Source organism: Pleurodeles waltl, chromosome 1_2 (genome assembly GCF_031143425.1).
Source record: "Pleurodeles waltl isolate 20211129_DDA chromosome 1_2, aPleWal1.hap1.20221129, whole genome shotgun sequence".
NCBI classification, from domain to species: domain Eukaryota; kingdom Metazoa; phylum Chordata; class Amphibia; order Caudata; family Salamandridae; genus Pleurodeles; species Pleurodeles waltl.
The window spans coordinates 1,296,303,905-1,296,330,749 of record NC_090437.1 but is presented as its reverse complement, the minus strand read 5'-3'; the positions used below and the strand labels follow the sequence as shown (position 1 = coordinate 1,296,330,749).

The 26,845-nt window shown below is 42.0% G+C and overlaps 1 protein-coding gene across 1 annotated transcript; it reads right to left on the bottom strand.

The window, feature by feature from the left end:
* Window positions 1-487: 487 nt before the first annotated feature.
* Window positions 488-26,845, bottom strand: TEX261 (testis expressed 261). Its single transcript, XM_069205309.1, has 6 exons — window positions 26,646-26,845; window positions 7,944-8,023; window positions 7,176-7,329; window positions 3,980-4,047; window positions 1,501-1,603; window positions 488-856 (listed from the first exon to the last, which is right to left on the bottom strand). The coding sequence occupies exons 1-6, from the start codon at window positions 26,713-26,715 to the stop codon at window positions 741-743; spliced, it is 591 nt and encodes a 196-aa protein (XP_069061410.1). The 5' UTR covers window positions 26,716-26,845; the 3' UTR covers window positions 488-740.

Below are 26,845 nucleotides of genomic sequence, written 5' to 3'. Positions count from 1 at the left end.
AAGCTAAGACACACATTTGGTCAGATACCTATTCAGCTCAGTGACCCTCACCTATATAATGCAGAAATGTCAGCCAACGCATTATGAGGCCATCAGAAAATATTGGAGGCAAGACCCTATCCAAAAGAATTGTGTACAGTCTGTACAGGGATCATATGTTTTGGCATTTAAAATGTTTAAGTATTGCCATGCAACGACATCAGACTCGTGTCATGGAGGCCTTTCCGCTGCAGCGCCTTTATGTGGAATAACCTGCATACGTATATCTCGCCTTTTGTTTGTGGGTTTTGAACAAGCAGAGATCCTCTTGCTGTGATGGGAACACTATTCAAACTGTAAAACGAAAGGAGTCTAGATTCAAAAGTGCCTTATTTCTGGTTTGAGCACAAAATGAACCAACTTCTGTAGAACATCCATTTGCTCCACTTGATTTAGTGATTTTCTTTGAACAGGATATTCCCATAAGCAAGTCGCACAAGTCAGTATATAAAAAGGCAACCTTCTGTTTATTCTTTTTTACAATCACACAGGCCAATTACGCAAAAGTCTCCATTAATGACTGTCAGTTCTGTGGCTTGAACTTGAATTCAGGTAGTAATGTCCATGCCCTCAACAAAAGTCCTTTTCTGTGTGCACTGCTGCAACATAACCATGACCCAAGGACCCACGCTGGACTTCTTCGAGTCATCAAGTACCGTGGACCAAGGTGAATTTCTCCTTTGGTGTCCAACTCCATTTGATTAAAACATCTTCTGTCGACTGGGCAAAATTGCTTCTTTGATGAAAGAAAAGATGAGCAGGATTCCAGAGCGTTTACCCCTCTTTCCTTTCGTGAAGTAGTTTGATACAACATCATCTGTGAAGAGAGAGAGAGAAAGGTAACTTAAAGATCTGACCCCAGTGATATTTGTTCGGTGCCACCTGCCTGAACCAGGTGAAACAATGGAATTATGAGAAATCAAGCCCCAATTCACAATACAGATTATTGTCGAACAGAGAGCCTGTTAGAAATGAGAACCTGCAAACTTCATAATCAAAAACGCAACTTTTAAGTGTGTTTAAAGGGACCGAAAAGAACGCTATCGGCATGATTACTCTATTCCTAAATCTAGGATTTACTCGATGTCAGCGATATAACAAAACCACAAAGCATCCGTACTCTGAGGATTCTAGGCAACACACTGCAATGCACTAATTCGCTTTAAAATCTCATACAAAAATGTTGCAACACAAGACAGTCCTTAGCAAGAACGGGGAGCTAAAATAGCAATATTTTATGAAAGCCAACATGGAAATGAATTGCCAAAATGGATGGGTACGAGACGAATCATGAGAGCAAATTCAATTTGAGTTGTATGCAAATTGCTGAATATTAAACACACGACTGCAGTGGCAACAAAATATGTAGATATGCAGATTTAATGCATCGACCTATTATCTCCAAAGTGAACTGAGGGCATCGAGCTATTTTTCTATAAAAGAAAATTGTCCTGGACTTACCTCCCGGCTGCACTGTGGATGGAAGGACGTTTTCACCAGCAGAGAGCGACACAAAAAATGCAAATGGAGTTATCCACAAACAGAACGTGAAATACGCCAGAACCTGCCAAACGAAAGATCACTATGAATGCGGAGAAGCAAAAACATAAAAAATATATATATATGTATAAACTGTAAGAGACAGCTTAGATTAAAAACAAAGGGCAAGCATTTGAGGTCACTACTGGGGCTGGGAAAACTGGTATGTTGGGGCATGTGGGTACGAAATGAGAGGGAAGCCGGGGTACTGTGGGGTGGGGGGGCAGACCACCGCTCTCTCACCCTGTGCCCTGCAAACATGACACGAAATCTGTTCAAAAGAAAATACAACATGTTTAGGAGACTGATAGAATTCACTACAAATTTTGTAGTTTTCAGTGTTCTAACTCTTTGTGATAAAAACAGCACGCCACATGAGTTAGTGGAGTTACTGTACCGACACCAGAGCTGAAACCACGAATATGCCGCCTATTTTTTTTTTTTTTAACAGGACTTCAAATTGTGTCAAAAGCACAATATTACGACCCTGTGAACTTGAAATGGTCTTCACTCGGTCACAGTCAATGCCCATTCGCCTCCTACAACAGACCAAACAATAGACCCGAGGTAAAGTATTTATATTTAACCAGGACAAGAACGGTAGGACATTTGATGTTAGCCCGGACTCCGAAGTATTGCTCATATAAATGGGAGGAAATAAAGTTTCATGCCCGTAGTTTGTCTCTTACAGCACAGTTTTTTGGGGGGAAAAGTGGAATCAATCTGGCCCTGCAATGTAATACAACACACATGCCCCAAACACAGTCCACACTGAAGTCCCGACAGCAGAAGTGGCCTTTTCCTGTACTGCATGACAGGCCTACCCCACGTCAGATACGATTTCCAATAAATGGAAATATGGGACACTTGCTAGTGGGATGTTGCGCCTTTGGAAGTTAGATGTGTGTTTGGGGGGGGTGGAGAGATCAGATGACATACACAAACTTTTCACACATTTTTGAGGTTTGTGTAGTAAAGAATGCTGGCAAGTGACATTTCCGTATACTCCAGGCCACTGGAATTATGCAGCAGGGGAGCACCAAATTATGCAGCAGGGTTGACTAAATAATGCGTCAAGAGAAGGCAAATTATGCAGCATAATGCAGCACATTTGTTTTTTAATCGTATTACTTTTAGGATTTCCACACATGGTAATACTATCTGGGCAAAGATGTCCCCTCATTAGTACTAGTTTAACAACCACATACGAACATGTCACGTTTTTAGCAACTTTTGATCCGTTTCATCTAGAACCATTTTATTTTTAAAAATCTGCAGATTATACAGATGATGAATTATGTGACAAATTCATAATTATGGGAAGAAAACCGCAGCATCGCATAATGCCGCTTGCCCAGCTTTTACTATCCTGAGTTTCAACTCTTCAAAAAAGGTGCGGGGACACATTTGTGGCCATGCAACCTGCAGGACAAAAAAACATGCAGATGTGCCTCTTCGCGGAAGTCAATGACAAACCACAGATCCACGTTTCATGGAGGTGGTTTTTGCCTGTTCCAGCTCTCCAGTGATATAAACACCCACACGTAGATTCCATCGTGGTTATGGGTGGCGCAGGGCATGACCAATGCTAACTGGGGCAAAGGTGGCAGGTCATTCTGTGGTTTGCAGTTTCAAGCGCGTGGAGGTCTAGTGATGGCAGTTGTGTGAGATTATGGAAGCAAATAGGGGTCAGAAAGAATAAATACAGATGGCTTACAATGAATCTTTGGCCACCATTACAAGAAGAGTCATTGAAATCAATGTAAATAGAGTGAAGACTGCAAAGCCACAAATCCAACCTGTTCTTCAAGTTAATGCAATGTATTCACATGCCTAAACTCCATTAAAAGAACTACTTATCTGGTTTCCATTCCGCGTGTTGTGTTTACCCACACAAGTAATTGCACACCCTTCCCTCAACCGGGCATGATCTTCCAACTTGTAACCCAGCAATTAGCCGTACAATCAAGAGAGTTTTTCTTAATAGAACATTATTTGTATAGACCAGTAGTTCCCAACCTGTGGTCCGGGGACACCTGGGGGTCCCCGAAGCCTCAAGGGGTCCACAACTGCTTAGAAAATGGAATAATTTTAACAGATTAGGTCCCCAGCTTTCAGTGATGACTCAGTGGGGATCCCCGGATTTCAATAACGATTCAGTGGGGGTCCCCGGGTTCCAGTATTGATAAGCTGGTGGAAGGGGAGGTCCACAGAAGTCAAAAGGTGGAGAACCACTGGCATAGACCATTCAAGTGACTTAATGAAGCTTTTAAAGAATGAAAACGCCTGTGTTACATCAGAGACATACAAGTGGACGTGTCTGTTCTGTCACCCAAGGTGCACAGTAAAACCAACAGCACGTTAACGTCATGAACATCATCTGCAGTGGAGTTTGCCTTACCTCTGAAAATGGATAATATTCCTCTGCGAAGTACTGGAAGGCTAAGTAGTGATTCACCACAACCAACACTGCAAAACAGAAATACATCTTAGATCACGAGGGGAAAGGATTGAGGCATACATCGGTTTATTTTATTTAAGTCTCTTGTACGAAACGATAACACTGCCAATATTTTGCTATAGTTCTAGGTGCACCTTTTAAATCGGACGACGATCTCAAATCTCCTATTTAAAATAAGCAGGACATTACAAAGGTTAAACGCAGTGAAGGAAACACATTAAAGAACTTTAGAATTTATTTGAGAGATATGGTGGGTAAATAACGACTTTAAAATTGCTTTAATTCATAACTTGTAAGGTTGAGGGAGGCAAACTTGAAAATTCTACCATTGAGAGCTGGACTATGCGTAAAACGACAAAATGCAGGACCATATGCATTCTTGATGGCTTAAATATACCCGTTTCTAATGCATTTTTTTTCTTTCTTTCTGAGAGGGAGGCTCTATACATTTGGAGGTCTTGCTAAAAATATCGTAAACATGCACATGAAGACTTCAGAAGACACACGAGATAACAAATTGGCCTAATTTGCCACCTTGTATTGTGAAAACATGCTACTGCACCACCACTTTGCAAATCCTGCAAGAACAACTAGGGTCCGGCAAGAATAGGTTTGTGACCAAACTACGATCACAAACGTGATTCACTGCAGCTCAACCCAAAAATGTACAGCAACAGTGAGAGCCTCGGTAGAGGTCTTTGCTATCCTGTATTTGCTTTCTCATGCCTAGGCCTCTCACACCTTTGAGATGGCAGAAGAAGCTGAGGTGCATCTACCGGTCACTGCAAGACTCCCAAACTGACTGGTATTGTATCCAGCTGCTGCACAGCTGCTAGCCAGATCCTCAAAAAGGTGGAGAGAATATGCCCCAACAGAAAAGTGGGGAAACAGCTATCGCTGACAACTTCGAATGTTAAGTTAAAACCAAACTAAACAGGAAAAAAAAAAGAATTTTCGGTTAAAAGAGATCTTTTCTAACCTAAGTCAGAGTGTTCTGGAATCCTTGCTCAATTAACAGGAAAATACCGCCCAGCTGCCTGCGGTATAAGATGGGGGTAGTGCAGTCTTTAGTATTCTTTAAAGGGGCAGCGGCACTGTTCTCAAACACTGAAGAATTTTAGTTCATTGCTTTTCAGTTTTAAAGTTCACTTCGGGTTTTGTTTTATTGGCTTAAGGGAAAGCTAGCCCTGATCACCTGTTTTGTTAGCTAAATCATTTTGAATTTGGAAAATACTTATTTAAAAGTGTGTGGTTGGAAAACAGCTGTAATGGAGCAAGTCCTCTTTCTTTAGGGCTCATGCCCTTTGTGCTGTAAAAAGGACTCATTTGAATGGTCCTCAAACTTTCTGACTGGGTAACTGACCGTGAAACTGCAACAAATGTCAAGAATTTATCTTACTACTTAGCTTTCTTTCTTTGATTAAACTGCTAGGTTGTACACTGATTAAGAGGCACTGGTTTAATTGCCTTCATTCCTATGCATCTCAAACTACGCCTTACCCATGCTATAAGCCACACTCAACAATTCAGGGAAATGGAGAACCTATGAAATGTTTTCTAACCAGAATTCTTACTGTCTCTATTTCTGTTGAAAAGTAAAGATCTGTCTGAATCCGATAGTTGCCCCAATATATCACTGGCGTACAATATTAATTTACATTCCTTTTGCAGAATTTAATGCGCAACATACTGTACATTATGTGGCAGTTTATTATGGGTTTCATGTCCCTTTGGTGTTGGGTTATACATTAATTCGACTCAAAACCACAAGTCTTGATGATAGAGAGCAATACTGATTTAGCAAATGATTCCATTACCCTTCTCTTGCACACTCCCCCATTTCTTGTTTTTTGGTCCGGCTGGTGTATGGAAAAGATGCTTTTTCACTCAACCACCCATTCAACTATTCTCCCCTAATAAAGGACTTTTAGTATTCCCCTAGCCCTCAATCTACCCAAAACATGTACACGCTTCAGCACCCCACTTCTTAGTGCAAATGCACCTGTTCAACTAGCCTGTGTGGTCCAAAAAAGACGTAAAGTATTTTGGCAGTGGCAACAGTTATTTGCGACAGTGTATAAAGGTAAGGTCTTCTTTTGTTCTTAGAAACTTGCATGGTATGCTTTAAGCCTTTTCCCCCAATTTTGGTCTCCAAAGCTCCTCCAATCATTTTTCATTTATTCACAGCTATCCTGGAAAATGAACAGACTGCTCCTGTGTCTTGAAATAGTTATTTAATATTTTCTTTACTTCTCGTCTTTGAGCATGTTCAGTATCTGGCTGCCTGCACCCCCTCCAGCCCCCTCCCCCACCCAATACCAGAGGGCACTACAGGCACTTTATGATATCCACCAACCATCTGTTTATCTGGTCAGGGGAAACTTCTCAAACCATTACCAACAACATAGAGTAGTCAGAACTTGGACCTTAAGCCATCTGTAGGACTCTTTCGATATTATATAGCACATTTAAGATGCGGATTTTCTGAGAAAGAACGGTCGCTCCCCCTTGCAACACAGGAAACTGTCCCGTTCAGGCTCTCTGCGCCTCTCAAGAGTGCAAAAAGGTGTCCAGACACCTGCAACCCGCAGCAATTTAAACTGGCTGCTAGAAGCCAACCAAAATGCTCAGAAAACAAACCTTTTATGACTAGTTGAAAAGCAGGCCAATTAGGACTTATTTCAGCAATCTGACTGTCTACAATTTCAACCAAGCAGAATAAGGCCTGGTTTTTAGTCATTTTGATTGAAACTGGTAGCCAATTAGAATACTTTTGGATGCACCGGTCTTCTGACATTTATCCATTGACTGATGCAGGGTGCCGACTGCTTGTTATGTTTTTTCTGCAGTCCAAGGCAAGCGGAAGAAAATTTCTGAGAAAAAGTTGAATTTTCATATGCATACTGAGTACTATATATAGGAAAAAAAAAGAAATTATCCAGGCTAACGCTGGACTAGTATCAACATTTTTAAGCTGCGTGGAAAATACAACTGTATAAATGACTAACACAATGTTTCAACTACTGCGTTTAAATTATTATTTATGGTCATAATTTAAATGTAAAAAAAAATACACAATTTTTTTAATTTGCAGAGGAAATTGTCAATATACGTTGAGCTATTTGCCGAATCTTACCGCATGATAGTATGAAATTTGGAGACGTCAACATGATGAAAGGGAAAGTCCGCAGCAAACCAAAATACACCAAATTTGTAAAGAGGCCGACTCCCACCATCAACGCAGGAAAATTCTCAAATAGGTACAGGCCTGCGAGTACTGCTGTAGAAAACTGCAAAATGAGGAAATCCATGAGCTCCTTCCAGAACAAAGTACAACAAAGCTTCCCAAGATATCTTTGTGGAACTTTTTTCTTTCAACACACTTTAAATTCTCTCATTGATGCTTTAGGAGCAGTTCTACATCTTGCTGGTGCCCAGCGGTCTACTAGGAGACATGAGTTTCCACCTTTCGACAGCGTCTTCACTTTTGAGACTGAAAGCTGTATTAGATAAAGCAAGGGCAACTAACTCATGAGCTTATGGTTCATGCACATTGTGATATCAAAAAGCCTCTCAGAATAAAGTTGAGGGCAAGCATAAGTCACAAGACTTGGACTTTGCAAGACTAATTTTACAATCAACAAGGAACCTTATCAGAAACCCTACGCTTGTGAAGCGCTTCACTGCCATTGTTGCTATGCCCCACTATGCTTTTTTAAAAGTACTTTAACATACTTTTAATAAACAAATAACCCACACAACTGGTCTATTATCAAACAATGGAATACTGCTAGCCCATTAGCTATGCTTCAAGCACAGTAATTGTTTAATTGTGGGTCCTTATATGTTAGGTCACACATAGTTACAGGCAATGACCATAGAAACAGTTAACTCTCCAACTTACCCATATTATATATTTGATAATTCGGCTAGTGGCCACTGTATATTCTTCGATCAATTCTGCCAGATAATATAGACCAGCCGCTAAGAAGGAAAAAAAAGTACAGAATAATTAAAAAGTGCAGGTATTGAAAAGTCACATTTGAGTAAGTTTTGCAGCACGCCCGATGAGTGAACTGGTCAAAAACTTGACTTAAGAACAAACCAGCATTGGCAGAACCAACAGGTCGCACCTCTGCTGATCTATTTGCCAATGTTTTTTCCCTGATGCCGCTCTGCAAAAATAGGTACTGCAGATGCTGAATACCAAATAAATGAATAAAAAGAGGGCACAGTGATGCATATGTGCTCATGTGTAATCACGCGTCATGACGATCAGCAGTCCTAGTTTCACCACGCCTGGGTGTTGAGGTGGCGTGAATCTGCAGCCATATTGCTTTTTATTCAAGACAAACTTTCCAAGATGGCGAACAGCTACTTTTGAGCAGTAAAGAAAAGAAACACGTTTTTACTGTTTAACCTCATAATTACTGTAAATATATATTTAACGAGACTTTGCAACCGCTGTATAAAAACATGGTATTATGTAATTCCTGTATAAAAACCGGTCAGTATTTTTTTTACTATCTAAATCTGTGGCTTGTGTTGCACACAGTCGCCGATTATAAGAAAAAGAAAAGACATTAGAACTAAGCTGTAATATTTAACTACAATTGAGTTCTGATGTCACAATGCCTGCTGTCAGCAGCCAGGGAGAAAAGCAGGTCAGGTCATGAAGCATACTTAAAAAAAAAAAAAGCTGCCTAAAGAAGGAAAAATGAAACAATTCTTTTATTTCATCCATTTCATAGCTGTGCATTGACAAGAAGATAGTTATGGCAACATGTTTATTTTATGCTCTCCTCTGATAATTATAGAAAGTTAGAATCTTTATTGCATATTTCTACTGTGCCTTTAAAAAAAAAAAACGTATTAACCTGCTTGAAGTATCGTTTTGCAACAAATATCAAACAGCGTTTTTGATATATTTAATTTTGAACTACAAATTACATTTTTGATTCCTCATGTTTGCAAACATGCTCTCTCTTTCATATGATGGAGCCACGCATCAAAGATTTACGTGGTTTATGGGAAAGGAGATGGTGTGACCATGTATTATAAAGAATAAAGTATCCCCTTCATAAATTACAGTGATATTTCAAGTCACTTCGGAGTCCCATACCCTTATAAAAGAACTTGGCCTTCAGCCTCGTTCCTCCATATGGTCACTGAAGTCTGACTTGCAATATCTTTATAATGTACAGCGGGGAGTACTTGACCCCATATACTGTAGGCAACTTGTGATGCACATGGTCACCTATTATGAGGAAATGACTTGGCCACTTAACTATCATTTATTATAGTTGGGTGTTCTGATGTCACAACGCTTGCTGCCAGCAGCCAGGGGGAACAGCACTTCAGGACACAACACATAATTAGGGAATAAAAACAAAGTGTGGCTTTTCTTTCTTCTGCTCTGTTTTTCTAGCTCTGACAAGCAGAAAGAATACATTTTATAGCAATGTGTTTATTTTTCACTCATGTAATTATAACATTTTGAGCTATTGTGCCTTAAAAAAAATCTGACGTGAACTAAACAAATATGAATATCTTTTCACAATATCTACCTTTTTGTTGTGTTTGATTTTGCACTACAAATTCTATTTTTACTCTTCAACTTTAGAAATCCCGCACGGATACGAAAAAGCTATGTCCCAAGAACATAAGTGGTTTATGGGATGCACCAAGGATATAAGTGGTTTATGGGAAAGGTGACCATGAATTATAAGGAATAAAGTATCCACTGCCGTACACAATAGAGATACTGCAAGTCATCTCGGAGTACCATAACATTATAAACAAACTCAGCCTTCTGCCTATTTCCACTATATGGTCATGGAGCTGTTCGGTGACTTGCAATATCCATAATCTACGTCAGGGGGTATTCACCCCATGTATAGTATTATAGATTTGTGTACTGAAAAATCTACAGCTCTGGATGGGCATGAACATCATTATTAATTGTGTACAGGCTTCGCCTTGCCCCTTCTGGCGAGTTGACAATGAACAGGTGTTCTGTTCAGTCAGAAAGTAAAGGAGCAATAAAAACCCCATTGAAATCTTATGTTGTCACATTTGCTCTGTGTTGAGACAGAGGTCAAAAGTCAGTTTGTCTTGCAATTAATTTCCCTTCTCACTGCAGAGTTCCAGGATTTTGTAAGGTGAACTTCTCTGACCTGCTTAAAAAGAGTTATTTAAATGTTGTTTGTTAGGAAAACCTGTCACCATACACTCTTTAATTTCACACTAAGTCAACTGTACAAACATTTCAAAATATATTTCAGTAGTTGTGAAAGCCCATTTTTTGCACTTATGGGAAGAAAAAAATAATTTAAAAGGAGGAAAACAAACTCTTTACTTAGTGATGTGCAAAAGAAACGTTTTCTGAAACCAAATTTTCACCGTAATACTCTATAGTTTTATTACTAAAGCTGCAAGTTAGTGGGAAGGTTTTTGGACATTTCTTGGAAATTTACTGTCTGTAAATGACAGTGCGCTACCACATCATGCTTTAGTAATATATTTATTAAAAGTGAGTGTTTAAACATAAACTGAGAAACACTCCTGCCTTGAAGGCAGTGCTTTTAGTAAACTAAGAGGCAAGTCATGGATCATTTGTCCCCTAGACTAGATTCTTATTATACATGGAGCAAGCATTTTGGCTATTTAATCAAACAAAAGTTTTTTGTGCAGCAAAAATGCAGAGCTCACATACTTGAAGGTGAGCTCGTATGTGAGAAAGAAAAAGACAACCCCGTAAACGAATTGCCTAGGATCACACAATTTGAGACCCGTTTACAGGTCAAGTACATTACAGTTAGGCCGAGTAGATTATTCAAGGTACTCTACCTGCAGGTCTAGTAATCTTTTTATAATTTTTCGAGGCCTGGTGTATTATTGTAACATAGACCAAACCGTACACCAGCATTATGTGAGCCAGGAGTTTAGAAGCCCAATTTCCATAGACTATCAGATATCTAATGTACTAGAAGGAAAAACTAATACACTTACTTTTAATGGGCCTGGTTGCTTCTGTGTCTCTACCTATCAAGGCTGATGGGGCAAAGAGGGGACGTTGGAGGTTTTTCCAAAAGACCCCGCTACAAAGTAACTGGCCAATGGTAATATTATGTGTACTTCAAAAAACATGTGTGGGCTAAGGGGGGGAGGGATCTAGAGTTTGTCTTCCCCCGTCACATCCCCGCACCCCAAAAACCATCCCCTTCTGGTTGTGATTTTCGCTAACTACAGGACAAGGAGAATGCAAACAACCACTAGCAAAGCAAATATGTTGCGTGGGAAATATTGGCTGAAAACCTTCAGTGATTTTGGGCAACATGGCTAAAGAGGAATTAAAGATAAAATCTGATACTGCTGCATCATTTTGTAGGGGCACCTATCTCCATTTAGCAATAGATAAATAAAAAGAAACCAGCGTGGCAGCAACACAAAGGCCTTGGGCAGAGGAAGGCAACATGGAAGCCGCGGGTGGGTTTAAAAGCAAACAACATGGTGAGAGAGCAACAAGCGCATGTGGAGTTTGGGGGAGGAGCACATGGGTGAGAAAGCAACACAGGGAGAACCAGTCGAGGGCAAGTGCATTATGGAGGAATACGGAAAATGGCAACCGTGTGGCAGAGAGGGGGGAGGAGAAGCACACGAGGGAGACAGCAGAAAAAAAAAAAAAAAGAGACACATGCGCACCATTGGCCTGCTAAACTAAAACTAAGAGTGGTTGCTGAAAAGTGGGACGTTGATGGACACATTAATGTGGGACGCTCCAGAGGAGGCATAAAACACAAGAGGAAGTGAAGTCCATACAAGCTAATAAATGAAAATCAAATAACTGACAAGAAGCCAACAGTGAGGAAACTGGGAGCTGTAAGACCTCTGTAAGCTGCCAAAAGGGCTTTTTGCAAACAGATAGCTAGCATTATCTCGTAGGCAAAACCTAAAAATTGATAGTCTGGTCACACAACCACCCCATACATTTAATTGAAGTGAATTTAGATGTATGCACGTTGTGCAGGTAAATAGGCTTCATGAAGAGAAACTTAGTGTGCAAGTATGTCTGTTGACAAAATGTATCTTTCCATTATCAGCGAAAACTTGGTTAGCAGTGATGGGCTGTGAGACTCCACCCATGAAGTGTATTTACAAACAGGTGACTCAAAGTACATATAATTATGCAGGTCACAATGTTGTTTGAAAGGTTTCCAAATTTAGATAAATAGACCGTGTTTTCTACATTGGCGTTTCACTTGGTAACTTTATAATGGTGGTAAGTAAGGCAGTCAATGGCACTTTCTAGGCACGCTTCAACCTCAAACGAGGCCTCTTCAGCATACACCTATAGCTGAGCTGGCCTGCCTACTAAAAGTGTTTGCTTTTGACAATGCTGCCAACTTAAAAGGCACTGCAAAATGGGAGGATAAGTGCGTAGACAGTGCCTTTGGAAGGAGAACCTAGTAACTGAATACACTGCAGGGATTTTTCTCAACACCACCTAACTGCATACCCTGGAAACCAATCTTAAATACCAAATTATTTACAGCTAAAAGTATAATGTGTCTATTTTGTAAGCATCAACAAGTGGAGAGATTTCTGTTCTCCATTGCTTTTAATCTTGGTTTTTAAAATCACACCGATGGAGTCAGTACATTCTTTAAAACCTCTTTAGCTCAACTTACTGTAAGATTCTAAAGAAATTATATCTGCTGGAAGGTCAACACACTTAAAAACTTTGACAAATGACACCCAAAAACGAATTTCCTCATATTTCAGGCAAAAACAAAATTAGAGTAGTCAGGATAAGTTGGCACAGAAAACTGTGTTATTAGAATTTCCCTAATGTAGACGGACTGTGATGGAGACTTTATAAGTTAAGTAACCCTTTCAATATTTTTCATGGATTTCTTTAAGTTTCCAAACGCTTCTGTAGATATAAGAGATGCGACAGCTGAAGACAGGCCACTTCCATCCGAGTGTCCTCACAGCAACGGGTGGTGAACTTTCAAAGCAAAATCATGTCTGCTGAAAGACTTATTGTAAAATGTAACTCATACAATACAATATACTGACATCTGCTTCTGTTGGATCAATAAAATCAGACATATTACACTGATCACATACGGGACAGATTTGGCAACTAGCGAATTGTCAACATAAGATGGCCTGGTGTGGAGGAAAATAGCTGCATAAGCCGGAGCTCCATCCCCTAGACGCGCATTTCCTCATTCAGAATGGGTTAAGATCACCATTGATGCTTTAAAATATGGATAGGGCACCAGAATATGTAGCGACAGAGGCTCACGCTCTGAAATTCTCCCTGTAGCCCCTACTGCACCAAAACACTGCGCCTTGAATCAGGCGCCCAGCGGTCAGCCAACATGGATGCCCCATCCCTGCAACAAGATGAGAGCCATCATTATTAAATGGTCTAGTGTTAACTGGGACAGTCCGTAACCCTGTGCTCACCCATGAAACTAGTACAGATACCGCTACCACTAAACCGCTCACCTCTTTAAATATTCAGCACCTACACCCTGTGGCCTGCGCGCTCTCTTCACAGCGTTCCCCCACACTCCGGGTGATCCACGCAATGCGGGTCTGTATCACTGTCTTGCTGTGCGACCATGATCGCCTGTGCCTGACCAGCATCACCCTCAAAAGCCGCTCAGAAGTACCAGTATGAGCAGCAGAACAAATACGCAGGCAGTGAGGCCTGCTATTTAGACCAGGTCAGAGCAGTCACGGGCGAGTTCAACTCGACAGAAATACAGGCGTAACCCACCCACCTCCTCATAAAAGAGAAGTAATTTTGTGTCCAAAATTTCTGCATGCATCCCAAAATTATGTGGTGTACCGTGAACAGAGTTATACGTCTTTGACCATTAACATCAGTAGCACCGCTGTAAGCCAGGCTCAGCTTGATGCCATCCAAAAAGGTACTGCGGTAAGCAGGCAAGCACAAGGGAGGAAACCCCGGAACAAGTCACACTCCCCAACAAGGGGCCATTATAGAACAGAAGCAGGAGAATCGTTAAACAAGTTACAACCCTATGGCAGCTGCTATCGCAGTCGCTCCTCTCCTGCCCTTGACAAAAGGTAAATTCATCTGTTAAAAGCTGCAAAGAACATCCACAACCTTATAAGTATCCTGGAACTGCGACCACACAAACAGTCCAAAATTACCTTCAACCTCGGAAACACTGCATTGGCATCATAAAACGTAAATATGTCAGCAACTTCATAATCCTGCACCCGGTACCTACACTTGCCTACAATTACTTCACTTGTGCCTACGCTAGATATCACTCTACTGAAACTATACCGGGCATATTATGAGCTGTGTACATAAGCACACAGACAAGGAGATAAGTACATAAATCGTACAGAGGCCCAAATGCACAATTCCGCCAGCTAAATACCATAAGAATTACTCTTGAGGCAATCACCTCCTGTATTTTGCACCACTTTATCCTCATGCTACACTACAAATTTGGGGGGGGGGGGGGGTGTCTGCTATACCTGCATTCCAGCTTTGTGATCATCTGCCTATGAGCAGAAAAGTACCTGAAAAGCAGTCAAGTAGCGCATATGTGCCTACAGAAGTACCTAGAAACAGAAAAGTACTGCGTACGATCCTAAACAATACCTGTAAAGCAGAAAAGTACTGCAGGTGAGCACAAAACTATCGCAAAATTATTAACAACGCTACTCAGACTGCAACCTTAGCTCAGCCTTAACCATCTGCAAAATATGTGCAATAACCAGAACGACCAAGGCATCAAGATTCAAATTCTGCATCGAAAAGGGCAAAGTCAGAACCACCGACCCCAGAATCACCCATCAAAAACAAAACTGAGCTCAAAGACACAATGGACTGCATACTTAAAAAAAGAGGGGGGGAGGGGAGTGGAACTACATCAAGAGGTCTTACATATTGCCCAAACCACAAAGGTTAGCCTCAATATAATGCAGCAGGATGTGGTGGGTATGAGACTCGACATCAAGCAAAGAACCGATAAACTAACTGCAGCAGAACAGTGCATTAGTAATCTGGAGGACAAATCTCTCACTGCAAAAAGACCTCCGCTCCCTTCACAAAGCCTCAATCTTGATGCAATGCTTCATTGCTGAATTGGAAGATAGGAACAGGAGTTACTATAAGAGTATTTATCTATGTTGAAAACTGTGAAAGGCAACATGGCTCCTGCATCACCTTTCTGGAGGATTGGATCCCCTGCAATAACATTTCCTTTGATAAATGATTTGAGCTTGAGAGACCACATCGCATTCCAACATGACAAAATGACCATGCAACCTGACCTTGACCACCCAGGCCAATAATCTTCAAACCCCTCAGATATCAACATGTGTAACTCATTTTTTAATTCATTTGCACACAAACACAAACTGATCTCCTGGAAGGCCACCAGATCACCATCGCGTAAGATTACTCCACACCTACCGTACAAGCAAGGAAAGGCTTCCTTGCTCTCAGGCCCAGACTGCAAAGCATAAACCTTCCCTTTTCATTTTCAGGCCAGGCCAGATTTCGTATTGTCTACAGAGGTTCAGCGCTCTTGACAAACAGGATCTGGCCTCCTTCCTTGACAACATTCAAGAGGCCAAGATGGACATGTCTTCCAAAGCAGGGATATTGTACAGTTAGTACTATTATTCCTTATTCCATTCTTTCTGCAGTACTTGCTAAAAGGGCAATTGCTCGGTGTCCACAATACAAAATGCTTTCTTGCACCAGATTAGTATTGGATACCATTTGATGCTATAAAATTCTAGTTGATGCCTCCCACATCAGATAAGATGCGATGTTATGTAATCTCTGTTCCAGGATATCCCTTTCAGCATGGCTAGCACAGGCCTCCACAGGCAAAGCTAAGTTCTCAACTTTCAATCCACTCATCCAATGAATAACTCAAGGAGGTTGGCATACATTATATAATGTATATGTCAATTTATTTTCACAAGATAATGCAATGTTATAGATGAGATAGTTGTTGAGATGTCATGGGCATCATACTATGATACTCTGTGTTTGTGCAACTTAAGGTAGACATCACCCATAGCCTCTTCATAAATTGACTCACTGCCAGAAGATGGCATCTTGTGATCCTATATCACACACTGTTCTGTCCGTTTCCTGATTGACTCGTGTTCACTGACAAATGTTTCAGCTGTTATAATCTACCAAACGTTGGGCCAGTTGGTCCTCTTTCTTGAAATGCAACCGTGGTCACCTCTGCCAATGGCATATTGGAACCTCTCACACTCTTTTTACCCTGGTCCTTCACATTTAACAAGACAACTTCTACCAACCTTGGCTCATTAAATATTCACTAAGCTACACCATGGCACCTTGGAGATGGTCAGTCTCTTCCTTTGGGTCACATGCAATACCTATTCCAGGTAGGGGGAGGGAGGAAGAGTAAGTAGTATTGGTGGGTTCGGGTTTTGGAGCTGGTAGGCTCCCATTACTTGTGTTTTTGTTTTCTTTCTTCTCTTCTTTCATTTTCTGGGGATTACCATAACCTCTTACTCATACCCAGGGCAATCCTGGATTGCATTAGACAGTACTAGCTCACACAGGATCGGCGAACCTAGCTCGTCACATAAAAATCAGGCAGAGACATATCTTACAGCACATCAGGGTGACTGATACCCACGTCTCAGGCTCCTCATCATGTCACCCATGTCGAAGTGTGACGCTTCACAAAATCTTTCCCTCAATACAAAAAGACTAAACCATCCAGTTAAGAGGAGGAAAATTACTGAGTACAGTTACAAATTTAAATGTGACTTAAATACTCCTGCAGGAATCTAAGCTCTCATCTTCAGACATTTCCTCCTTTAAAGCTGCATGGTTCTTAGAAGTCATTGGTTCACCCGCCCACAAAAAGAGAAATGGAGTTCTTACCATCATTGCCAAAGAGGCAACAATTACTGTTTTGGACACACGCTCTGATCAGGTGAGAGGTGGATACTTAATAACTTATCTAAATCCGGAAAAGAATTGCACTTGCTGAATACATCTGCGCCAATCTCTAATGACACTGACTTCTGGAGACAAATCGACAAATTTATTGCAGGTCTTCCCATTGACTCCTGAATAATAATAGGGGGAGATGTCAATTTTCCATTGACAATAGCCAGAGAGACAAATTTTGACCATCACCATCCCACAGATTACGCCATAAAATACGTTCTACATTTTCCCTGGTAGACACATGGTATATTCAAAACCTGGATACAAGGGAGTACACTTTCTACTCCCCTTCACATCATTCTCTAGAATCACCCACATATTATCTAATAACATGGTGAGAATGATATCCGACTCATCCATAAAATCCAGACTGGTCTCTGATCATTCGGCCACACTAACTTCCTTAGACGAGGCCACAATCAAGAGTGATGATTCCTAGCTTTCAAGATGGATTGCTCAGAAAAAAACGCAAGTAGGAAAAAAACATTTCACTACTATGAAATTTTAGGTGATTTCTCTTTAAAGCGTCATTTAGTAAAATGTGTTGATGCATGCTAGTATTTCCAAACAAATATTCCTAAAGGAAAATCTTTGGAAACCATTTTTAAAAAGATTATGGGAAGCATAAACAAACAAACAAACATTGGCAAAACCAACCTATCTGGCATTTTTGGGTGAGACTTTTGGTTTTGTCAATGCATGTCTTGTTTTGACATGGCTTTTGTAAAATTTCATTGTTGTAGGAGCTGCCAGGCCCTCATCATTGGAACAAACACTGGGAAAAGAAAAAACAAGTTTTTGGTCTCAAAAAGCACACATTGCCACCAGTGGCGTAACAAAGGCCCTGCAGCCCCCCTCGAGGGGGCCCCCTCAGCACAGCACATGCCCTGAGTGAGTATTCGGGAGGGGGAGAAATTGCCACAGTAGCTGCTGGCACTGAACAAAACTACTTTGTGTGCTAATATGCTCCTTGTGGAAGAGCAGAATACAATCACTCACAGTAAAGCCAGCCGATAGAGAGAAATAGAAGTTTTTTTATTAAACTAAATGTCTTTGTTAACGCCAGACCTAATTAGGGACCCAATTCTTGGAGAAAGTCACAAAAGTGCACCTATGGTGTATGTCTTTGAATTAGTGTCTCATGTATGTATTCACAAGAACTTACAGAAGTAGACCAGGTAATCATACGCCTAAAAAAATATATTTGTGAACTGCATTTTAGGCCGAGCAAATATGTGTAGATTTTCTCATGTGAAAATCTATTGAACGTCTACAAGTTCACTTTCCCTCCAACCACTTTTTTCCCCTGACCCTGGAAGAACTGCTACTGCCATTGTCAGGGGTAAATTTCCAATCTTTCTCATCATGGGAAAAGATTAAAGAAGAGCTGGTGAAAATCCTTTAAACATGCAAGTTAGTAGGTATGCACACTCAAAGGCATTCCAGCCCTGGAACTATTGCTTATTGCTTCCTCCAGCCTAAGTGTGTAGATCTGCAGAAAAGTGGCTAAATGAGGAAATTGCTATTGTAGGGATTGACATTGCAAGTATTCAAGGCCTACTATAGTAGTAGCCCTGGCATAATCAGAGAGGCTATTATCAGAGCTCTTACATAGTGAGATTGCTGCCATAATTTGTCGCAGAATTACATGGTGCCAAATGGGGACAAGTAGATTTTTTTTACAGGACACGTAGATTTAAGAAGCAACCTGTTCCATGGACAAGTAGATATTTTATGAAATTCGACACCCCTTTAAAAAACATCTAGAAACGATCCGTAAAACCATCACAAACTTTCCTTGACACTGCCCACCCCAAACGCATTGGGCTGTCTTTAAGGTCACTATCAGGGGGGTAATAATAGGTATCAGCTAGAAACTGAGATAAAGCAACTGGAAGACAAACACCATTTAGAAAAAGGCATACTGCTGTTAGACACACTAAACCGGAAAACATATGAATCCAACAAACTCCTGGGCTCTAGGACTGGACAATGGGTGACTAAAATCAATTTGCTAGAATTGTGCGCAGGCAATACTGCTGGAAAAATTGTAGCCCACTAAAGAACAAACAAAACAACTCACATTTGACTCGAGTCAGGGACAAAAAGGGACAATTGCAGCTAGATCCCCAGAAAATTCCTAAGGTATTTTTGGAGTTTTACAGATCACTGTATGATGAAAACACTAACATCAATCCGGCAGACAGTTTGTCCTACCTCAATAAGCTCACTACCCCAAACTAGATGACAATCACCAGTCCTTACTGAACTAGGCCATCACAGACTCAGAAATAAAATCAGCAATTAAGACCCTCAAATTTGAGAAGGCCCCCGGTCCAGATGGCCTTATTGCCCAATTCTATAAATCATTCACTGAAGAGTTGAGTAAACTCCTCCTAATTCCCTTTCATGAATAAGCAAATATGGGGCACATCGGAGGCACTACCGCGGAAGCCACTATAACACTACTCCCTAAAGAAGGAAAAGACCACACAAAGCCTAAAAACTATAGGCCAATATCGCTCATCAATTTAGACTGTAAGCTTTACGCTAAAATCCTGGATAAACTTATGGAAGTGGTACTGCCACTCCTGATCTGACAGTACCATGCCAGTTTCCTCAATGATAATATCAGACTCTTGGGACATGTCCTACAGATTTCCAAACCCAAGAACTCCCCCGTTGCGCAATAGCTTGATGATGAAAAAACATTTGGTAAGGTTGCGTGGCCTTTTTTGAGAAGCATCTTATCCTGCTTTAACCTAGGTGAATCATTCCTAAAAATGGTAATGGCCCTATACTCATATCCCAGGACTAAAATAAGGTCCAACAGAGCGCTGTTGGACTCATGCCCGCTCAAACAAGGTACAAAGTAGGGTTTCCCCCTCCCTTTTCCTACCAGCCATCAAACCACTTTTAATGTCCTTAAAAGAAAAAAACAAAACAATTCCACAGGCATAACTATTAAGAGCTGATCCTTTAAAACGGCAGCATACGCAGACGATATTTTAATCGTAACAGAACAAGCAGACATCAACATTACTGAAATTGTAACCAAAATCTATAACTATGCTGCAGCTATGGGTCATTCCCTTAATAAAGCTAAATTGGAGGTTCGTCCACTGAATATTCTCTGCACCAAGGAAGTCTTGGTAAACTCTGGATTAGCTTGGCAACCTAAATTCCTTAACTATTTAGGTCTCTCGTTCATTGACAGCCTTTCCGAATTTATCCGGCATTATGAACCCTAGTGCTTCAAAAAGTGCAAAATTGTTTAGAGGGCTGATCACCAAAATTTCTGGCCAGGTGGGGCAAGCTTGAATCCATAAAAATGGTTATCACTCCGATTGTTAACTACTTACTAAACATGCCCCCATCCTGTGCTCCCCTTTTCCGTAACTCTGACCGGCTTCTCAACCAATTCATTTGGATTTGTAAAAATCCATGCATCTCTCTAAAAAAATGTGTTTACCTAAACAATTAGGTGGTGCCAATCTTCCTGATTTCAGAAAATAACAACTAGCCTTTTTGGCTGCCCAAGGGGGGAAATGGTTTGACAACATTCCTGACTTCACACCACCATGGCTCTCTTTGGAGTGGTTGCTAACAGATAATCTCCCTCTGACATGCCTTCTACTTATAAAGATCATCCTATCCTTGATAACTTCATTTTAAATCACACCAGACTCGCCCTACTACACCTTGAACTCCACCTTTTAGATGTAAAAAAGGAACACTCCCTACATTCCTCGATGTGGTTCAATAGGGACATTAAACTTGACCCAAATGTATCCACTGCCAGCTCACGGAGGTCAAAAGGGGACCTTTCTGATTGCTATAAATTCCTCAAATTGAAGGGCGCAGTCTCTGAGGACAAAGCTTCCCCTTTTAAACCTGTTTAGGGAGGGAGTTAGGTTTTAGGGTGCAGGTATGTTTTTGGGATTAGGGTGGGTGGAGGGTTAGGGTTTTGGGCGGGGTGGTTTTCGGGCTATTTGCTGAGGGGGGGTTGGGCTTGGGGGTGGGAGAGCTGTTCTAGGCAGGGGGTACGTTTTAGGGCGAGTCGGTTTTCGGGATTAGGGCAAGGTGATTGGTTCTGGGGGACTATTTTAGAGAGGGGTGGGGGTTAGGTTTTAGGGTAGGGGTGGTTTTTGAACTTGGGGGGGCTATTTGGCTGGGGGAGGGGACCTTTACCACACATATGCCTTTAAAACACATGCTTTTACAACATAATTTGTTGTAAATGCATGCGCGGTAAGGCATATGTGTAGTAATGGCATTCTCGTAACGCACGTGTGGCAACGACGTGCGCTGCAACGGAATGCGTGGTTCTGACATGCAACCCATCCACAGGATCCATAACTCGCCCTCCAGATAGGGTTGGGTTATCACCTCTCTGTCTAACTTTCTTCTCCACTCTTTTTCCTACTTTCTCTACTTCTTTTATTTCTTTACCACTGCGCGGCTCTACTTCCCTAGCTGAATCAGCTATTTACTGTATACCAGCATTAGTACCATCTAGTCAACTATATAACACATCATGTACAGAATGTACTCGGCTCTAGACGCTATGCCAACCTTTTGTTTTGTGTATTTAAATTAATTAAAAAATACTTCTTATATACCAAAAATTATTTTCTTAAGTGCCCTATGGCTGTCCTGATGGAACCACAGAAAAACAGATTAAATCTTAACCTGGATACATTCCGGTCTGGCTTTTAACTAAAGCACAGTACTAAGGCAAACATCTATGTTACATCATCCAAGTGAAACATTAAAATCAGCTGTAAAATACTCATCTTTAATTTGCGAATAGAGCGCATGCATCCTTCCAAAATGAAACAGTCGTTCTTAACCTAACAACTTCTGTGGAGCCTCACATAAACAATACTGGAACCCGGGGACCCCCAATGAATCATTTGAATCCAGAGACCCCGACTGAGTCATTACTGGAAGCTGGGGACCCCCACCAAAGCATTTTCGATGAGTTGACCAGCAAAACACTACACAACAAATACAGGAAATGGCATTCATCAAACAAATACAGAAATGAAGCATTTTATTTAATTTGCAAACAAATATAAAAACAACGTTTTAATAGGAAGGTGGGAGCGTTTCTAAATTAAACTGAGTCCATTCATTGTCCCTACTATTTTATATGTTTGATGCATGTGCAGTGCTCCCACAAATCTGAGCATACTAAACACCCTCCACGTTTAAAGAACATTTAAAATGTTCAACTGTACAGTTTGCTTCTTTGTATACAATTTATTTATCTGCTAATATTTAGTTTTCTAAGTATTTATGGGCGCCCAGAGTTGGTTTTGCGGACACCCAAGGGTCTCTGGACCACAGGTTAAGGACCACTGATCTACGGTATTTTAAGCATGGCAGTTCGGCTGTGCCTTGTCACTGCTTTGAATGCCACCATGCATACAAGCTTTCACATTAAAATCACACAAACATTAACCTTATTTGCTTAGAGCTTATGAGCAAATATTTATGTTCCTCTTATGGAGCAGCAGGATGCACCAGTCATCTATGTTATTTAGGTGCAGAGTATTTCCTCACAGCCCCGGTAAACTGTAAATCGGTGGACAATTTACACTTTCTTTAAGAGGGGCTTTTCTCTCTCTGTATTCACATCTTTGTGTAAATACTGACAGCACAAACCTAGCTGAAAAACAACAGAGCACGGTACATTAAATGTGTGGAGGTGAATACAAGATCGTTTACACTGAATGGGGATTTCACATGTTTGAATTACACATTTATATTTTCAAACATTGCAACTATATAGATTTTATTTCACATTTCTGACAATTTACGCCACACGAAGATTCAAAGATTTTCCCAGAATCACCAAATTTCAACCAAGTGCTGAAGCCGGGAGCAGAGCCAAGGTCCCAACATCAGAAGCTCAGCCAGCAGCGAGGCACACCTATAAGTCAAATAACTGATTGTGCTCCAGATAACTCAAACCTGTGTTAAGCCTACAAAATAATAGGCCATAAAATACAAATACCTTCCGAAGTGCAAGATAAATTCTCTATCCCCTCTAAATCACGTGTGAGAGACTGGCAAATGTTTTCAAGAAGCTGGGGATTATATTCCATACAAGTCACTTCTGAGTGTACACAAACAACAACAGAAACTGAGAAATGCTCTTTTCTTTTAACATAAGCTTGGTTTCCCCCTAATGCACTGGGCTTTCAGTTTAGGACGACCCAGACACCTCTATTCCCACTCTAGATACACACTCTACCGACCATTTACAATTGCAGAAAATGCCTAAACACAGTTACATACGTGGCAATGTGATCTACCAGAGACACTGAGTTGCCCCTCCACTCTCAGTTCAGTCACCAACCCTTCAACACCCAAGGAGCCCATAGGCTTTTCTTTCATTTCATCTACAATAAGGTGGAATAATAGTTATATGAGGCATTTCAAACAACAAATCATCTTCTTGTCCAATTAGCAAAAGCTGGGAAGACTCGCAGTGATAGAGGGTTCAGTTCCAGCGTTCTTAATCCTGACACGTGTCACCCAATACAGGGGCGCACACCTGCACATCAACTCACTCCTTTAAAAGCGGCACTGTCTCACGCGGCAACTCTATCATTCCTCCCCATCTGGATCAACAACCAATGCTTCTGAAGTTCAAAATAAGCTGAACTTTGAGAGGGGGCGGAGATTCGAGCTGAGGTAAATTCGTAGGAGAGGAAGTCGTAGAAAGCAGAGATATGCAGGTGGGAAACAGAAAGAAAACGTGCCAACAGAACAAAAATGTAGTTCCCTGAATGTAAACAGCGGAGTGGTAGAGAAGCTACCCTTCGGGGGCGGGGGACAAAGAGGAAAGAGTAGCCAAATAAAAAGAATAGCCAATGACATTGACGAGACAGCCAGTCAAGGATAAGCATTGGGCCTACAAGAGGCGCACAGTAAGTACCGCCCACGATAGGTGACCAGATGTCCCGGATATCCCCGACAGTCCTGGATTCCCGTCGTCTGCCCGACGGCCAGATAGTTCTAATTAAAACTAATAAGTGTTCCAGTTGTGTGCAGGGACCTCGGTGATACTAGCTTTGAAACTTAGTGCAGGCTCACATTGCCACAGGCCCTCTTCTTTACATCAACGCGTGGACAAAAGGTAATTGTTTTAGATTTTGAAAGACTTCCCTGCTGTGCTGTCTCAGTGGAGAAGCACGCCAGAGTGTCAAGAGAAGCAAATCAGCACCAGAAGAGATCTCAAACTGACATCCACCGTCATAGGCTTTCCTTCTAGCATCATTACAGCATGAAGGGGAGCAGGAGAGGGGGTATTTATACAAAACACTGGTTTGCACTAATTTCGTTTGAAATAACATAAGTTGTCAGAACTTTAATGCTATACTGTGTATTGAAAACAGTTCCTGTTACGTTGTCTTCTTGATTTCACACTCTAGCAAAAGCTAACATTTTTATGGATCCTTGCGCTTCTCTCAACCACTTTCATTCTATGTCATACATACATATATATTTTCTTCGGAAGTACTGGTTTCATAACGTACTTTAAGTTCTCGTTTTTAACATGTACACATGCAAGAATACAAGTGCCAGAATGCAACCAACCTAAAAGAGCAAATCAGGGGGCAACTTGAGATGCCTTAATGTCTTTTGCTGGTGTAAAGCTTAATGAAATGGCAATTAAGTGTAGTCATGATAGTTAACAAGAAAAGTTTTCGTGTATAATTAGTTTTAGCCGTGACCAGAAAGCAATTTAGTTAACATATTACCGAGCATTTAAATGCCGTTAGCGCCATATTGTCTGCCATTCCTATGTTGGATCGGTGCAATCACTTATGTCCTTCTGTAACCATCAGTCGATATAGAATTAAAGTCCTACTTCTACGAAGATGGGATATGCCGGGTTTGGTTTTCAGAATCTGGTCACCCTAGTCAAGACCTACAAATAACTAGATACTACAGAGGAGCACGTTACTGACAGTCTTGGAGTTCCTAAGTAGTTAAGAAGTGTGTGTTACTATAAACAAAAGAAACGGTACTAACTTTAGAGATTAGAATGAAAAAGGTCACAGGTAAACTTAGCAGTGATTGGCTAAAGTTCCGTAGATTGCAGTTAAGGAACTTCAGTAAATACCTAGGAAAATAGCTTTAATGGGTAGTTCTTAACATTAGCGACAGCATGGTATGACAAACGTAAGAGTTCAAAGGGGAATACTGTTATACTGGCTTCGAATGGACTCATACAGAAGCCTATAAACCTACAGAGCTGTAGTGAGGTCCTTCTGGTGCAGACTGCATAGGTTGGACTTTTGTCCCTCTTGATTAGCGGGACTCTTAAGGCAGCTTACAGGTGCTTATGTGTCAGCTGGTTCCAGAGGAAGCAGCCGTGATCGGCTGTCCGAAGCGAGACACTGCTACAGGTCACATACTTTCTTTACAGTTTACGAGGCATTGACAACGCCTTCTGCATAACACATTTAGCAGCAGACAACAACACTTTAAAAGCCGCAGCAGCGATGTGTTTCCCAAAGCTGTAGTATGATCCTGCAGAGGGACGCTTTACATTCGGGGGGGATTGCAGATCAGTGCAGGTGATGCACCACAGCCCAGGATGCCTGCCTGCTCCAGGGTGTGCTGTAGCCTCCCACTCCTCCCCCAGCAGGGCTGGCCGGATAACATCCACGTCTACAGGAAAAGAAGGCGGCGTGCGGGCCTTTTCCTCTGCCCGCCCCCCGAGGAGGCGGCCCGCACCGTCACACGCCGGGGGCCGGTGAAAGCACCAGAGACCCGGGCAATCAACGACCCACCGCCCAGAGCAAAGCACCTGTGCCCTCAGGGGCAGTTACCAAGGGTGGGTGGAGCTCAAAGAAAGTGAAAGTATGATAGAGCTCAATGAAAAGATGCCAACTGGACATGTCCGGGTCTGGAAGCTCCACTCACGGCGGTGTAAACACCAGGGGCAATGTGAAATGGTGGGGGCACCTCAGACACCCGAGAGAACGGGGACGTGAAAGCCACGAGGCAAGGGCGGGGTATTTCAGGGTAACAATGCGGGGTGGGACAGAGGCCACCCCGAGCTCACCCGCCCCTGAAGGCCTCCGGGGTCTCGACAAACTCTGGAAGTTCAGGGCGTCGGTTTGTGGGGTAAACAAGTAGTGGGCTGGGGGTCAGAATGCAAGGAAGCAGAATTCAGGTTTTCCAGGTAGTTCGTCCAGTCCCAGTTTCACCTTTGCATTCTGGGACTTGTAGTCCTGTTTCTGCCATTATAACTCCAGGAATAAAAGTTCCAGGATGTGAGGCATACCCACGACTGGGGGAGCTCCTCGTGTACGAGACACGTCATTACCTTGGGCCCAACAAGAGAGCTTCCAAATAATGCAAACTTTAGGGTGCGAGGAGTCTCAAGTGCCCCCAAGAAGCCTTCACACTAACAGAAATCCCCAACAGACATGGGCGCCGATGAAGGGGAGAGGCCCGTATCCAGCAAAGAGGGGGCTGGCTTTCAACGAGAGGGGGGCTCATAACGGGGCCCGGTCCTCCGTCAACCCAAGAGAGGGGGGGACAAGACCCCCGAAGGAACGGGCCACTCACCGATCGCCAGCGTCACGAAGGCCACCTGGATGAGCAGGGAGAGCCAGCTGAGCAGGTAGATGAACCACATGCTGCTGCAGCGGCTTCGGGCGCCTGCCCCGGGCCGCCCTCCCCAGCTGCCCCCGCCTGGTAACGCTGGAAGCGGCCACGGCTTCCCACTGCGGCGCTGGGCACCTCGGACCGGAACCAGAGAGACGCAC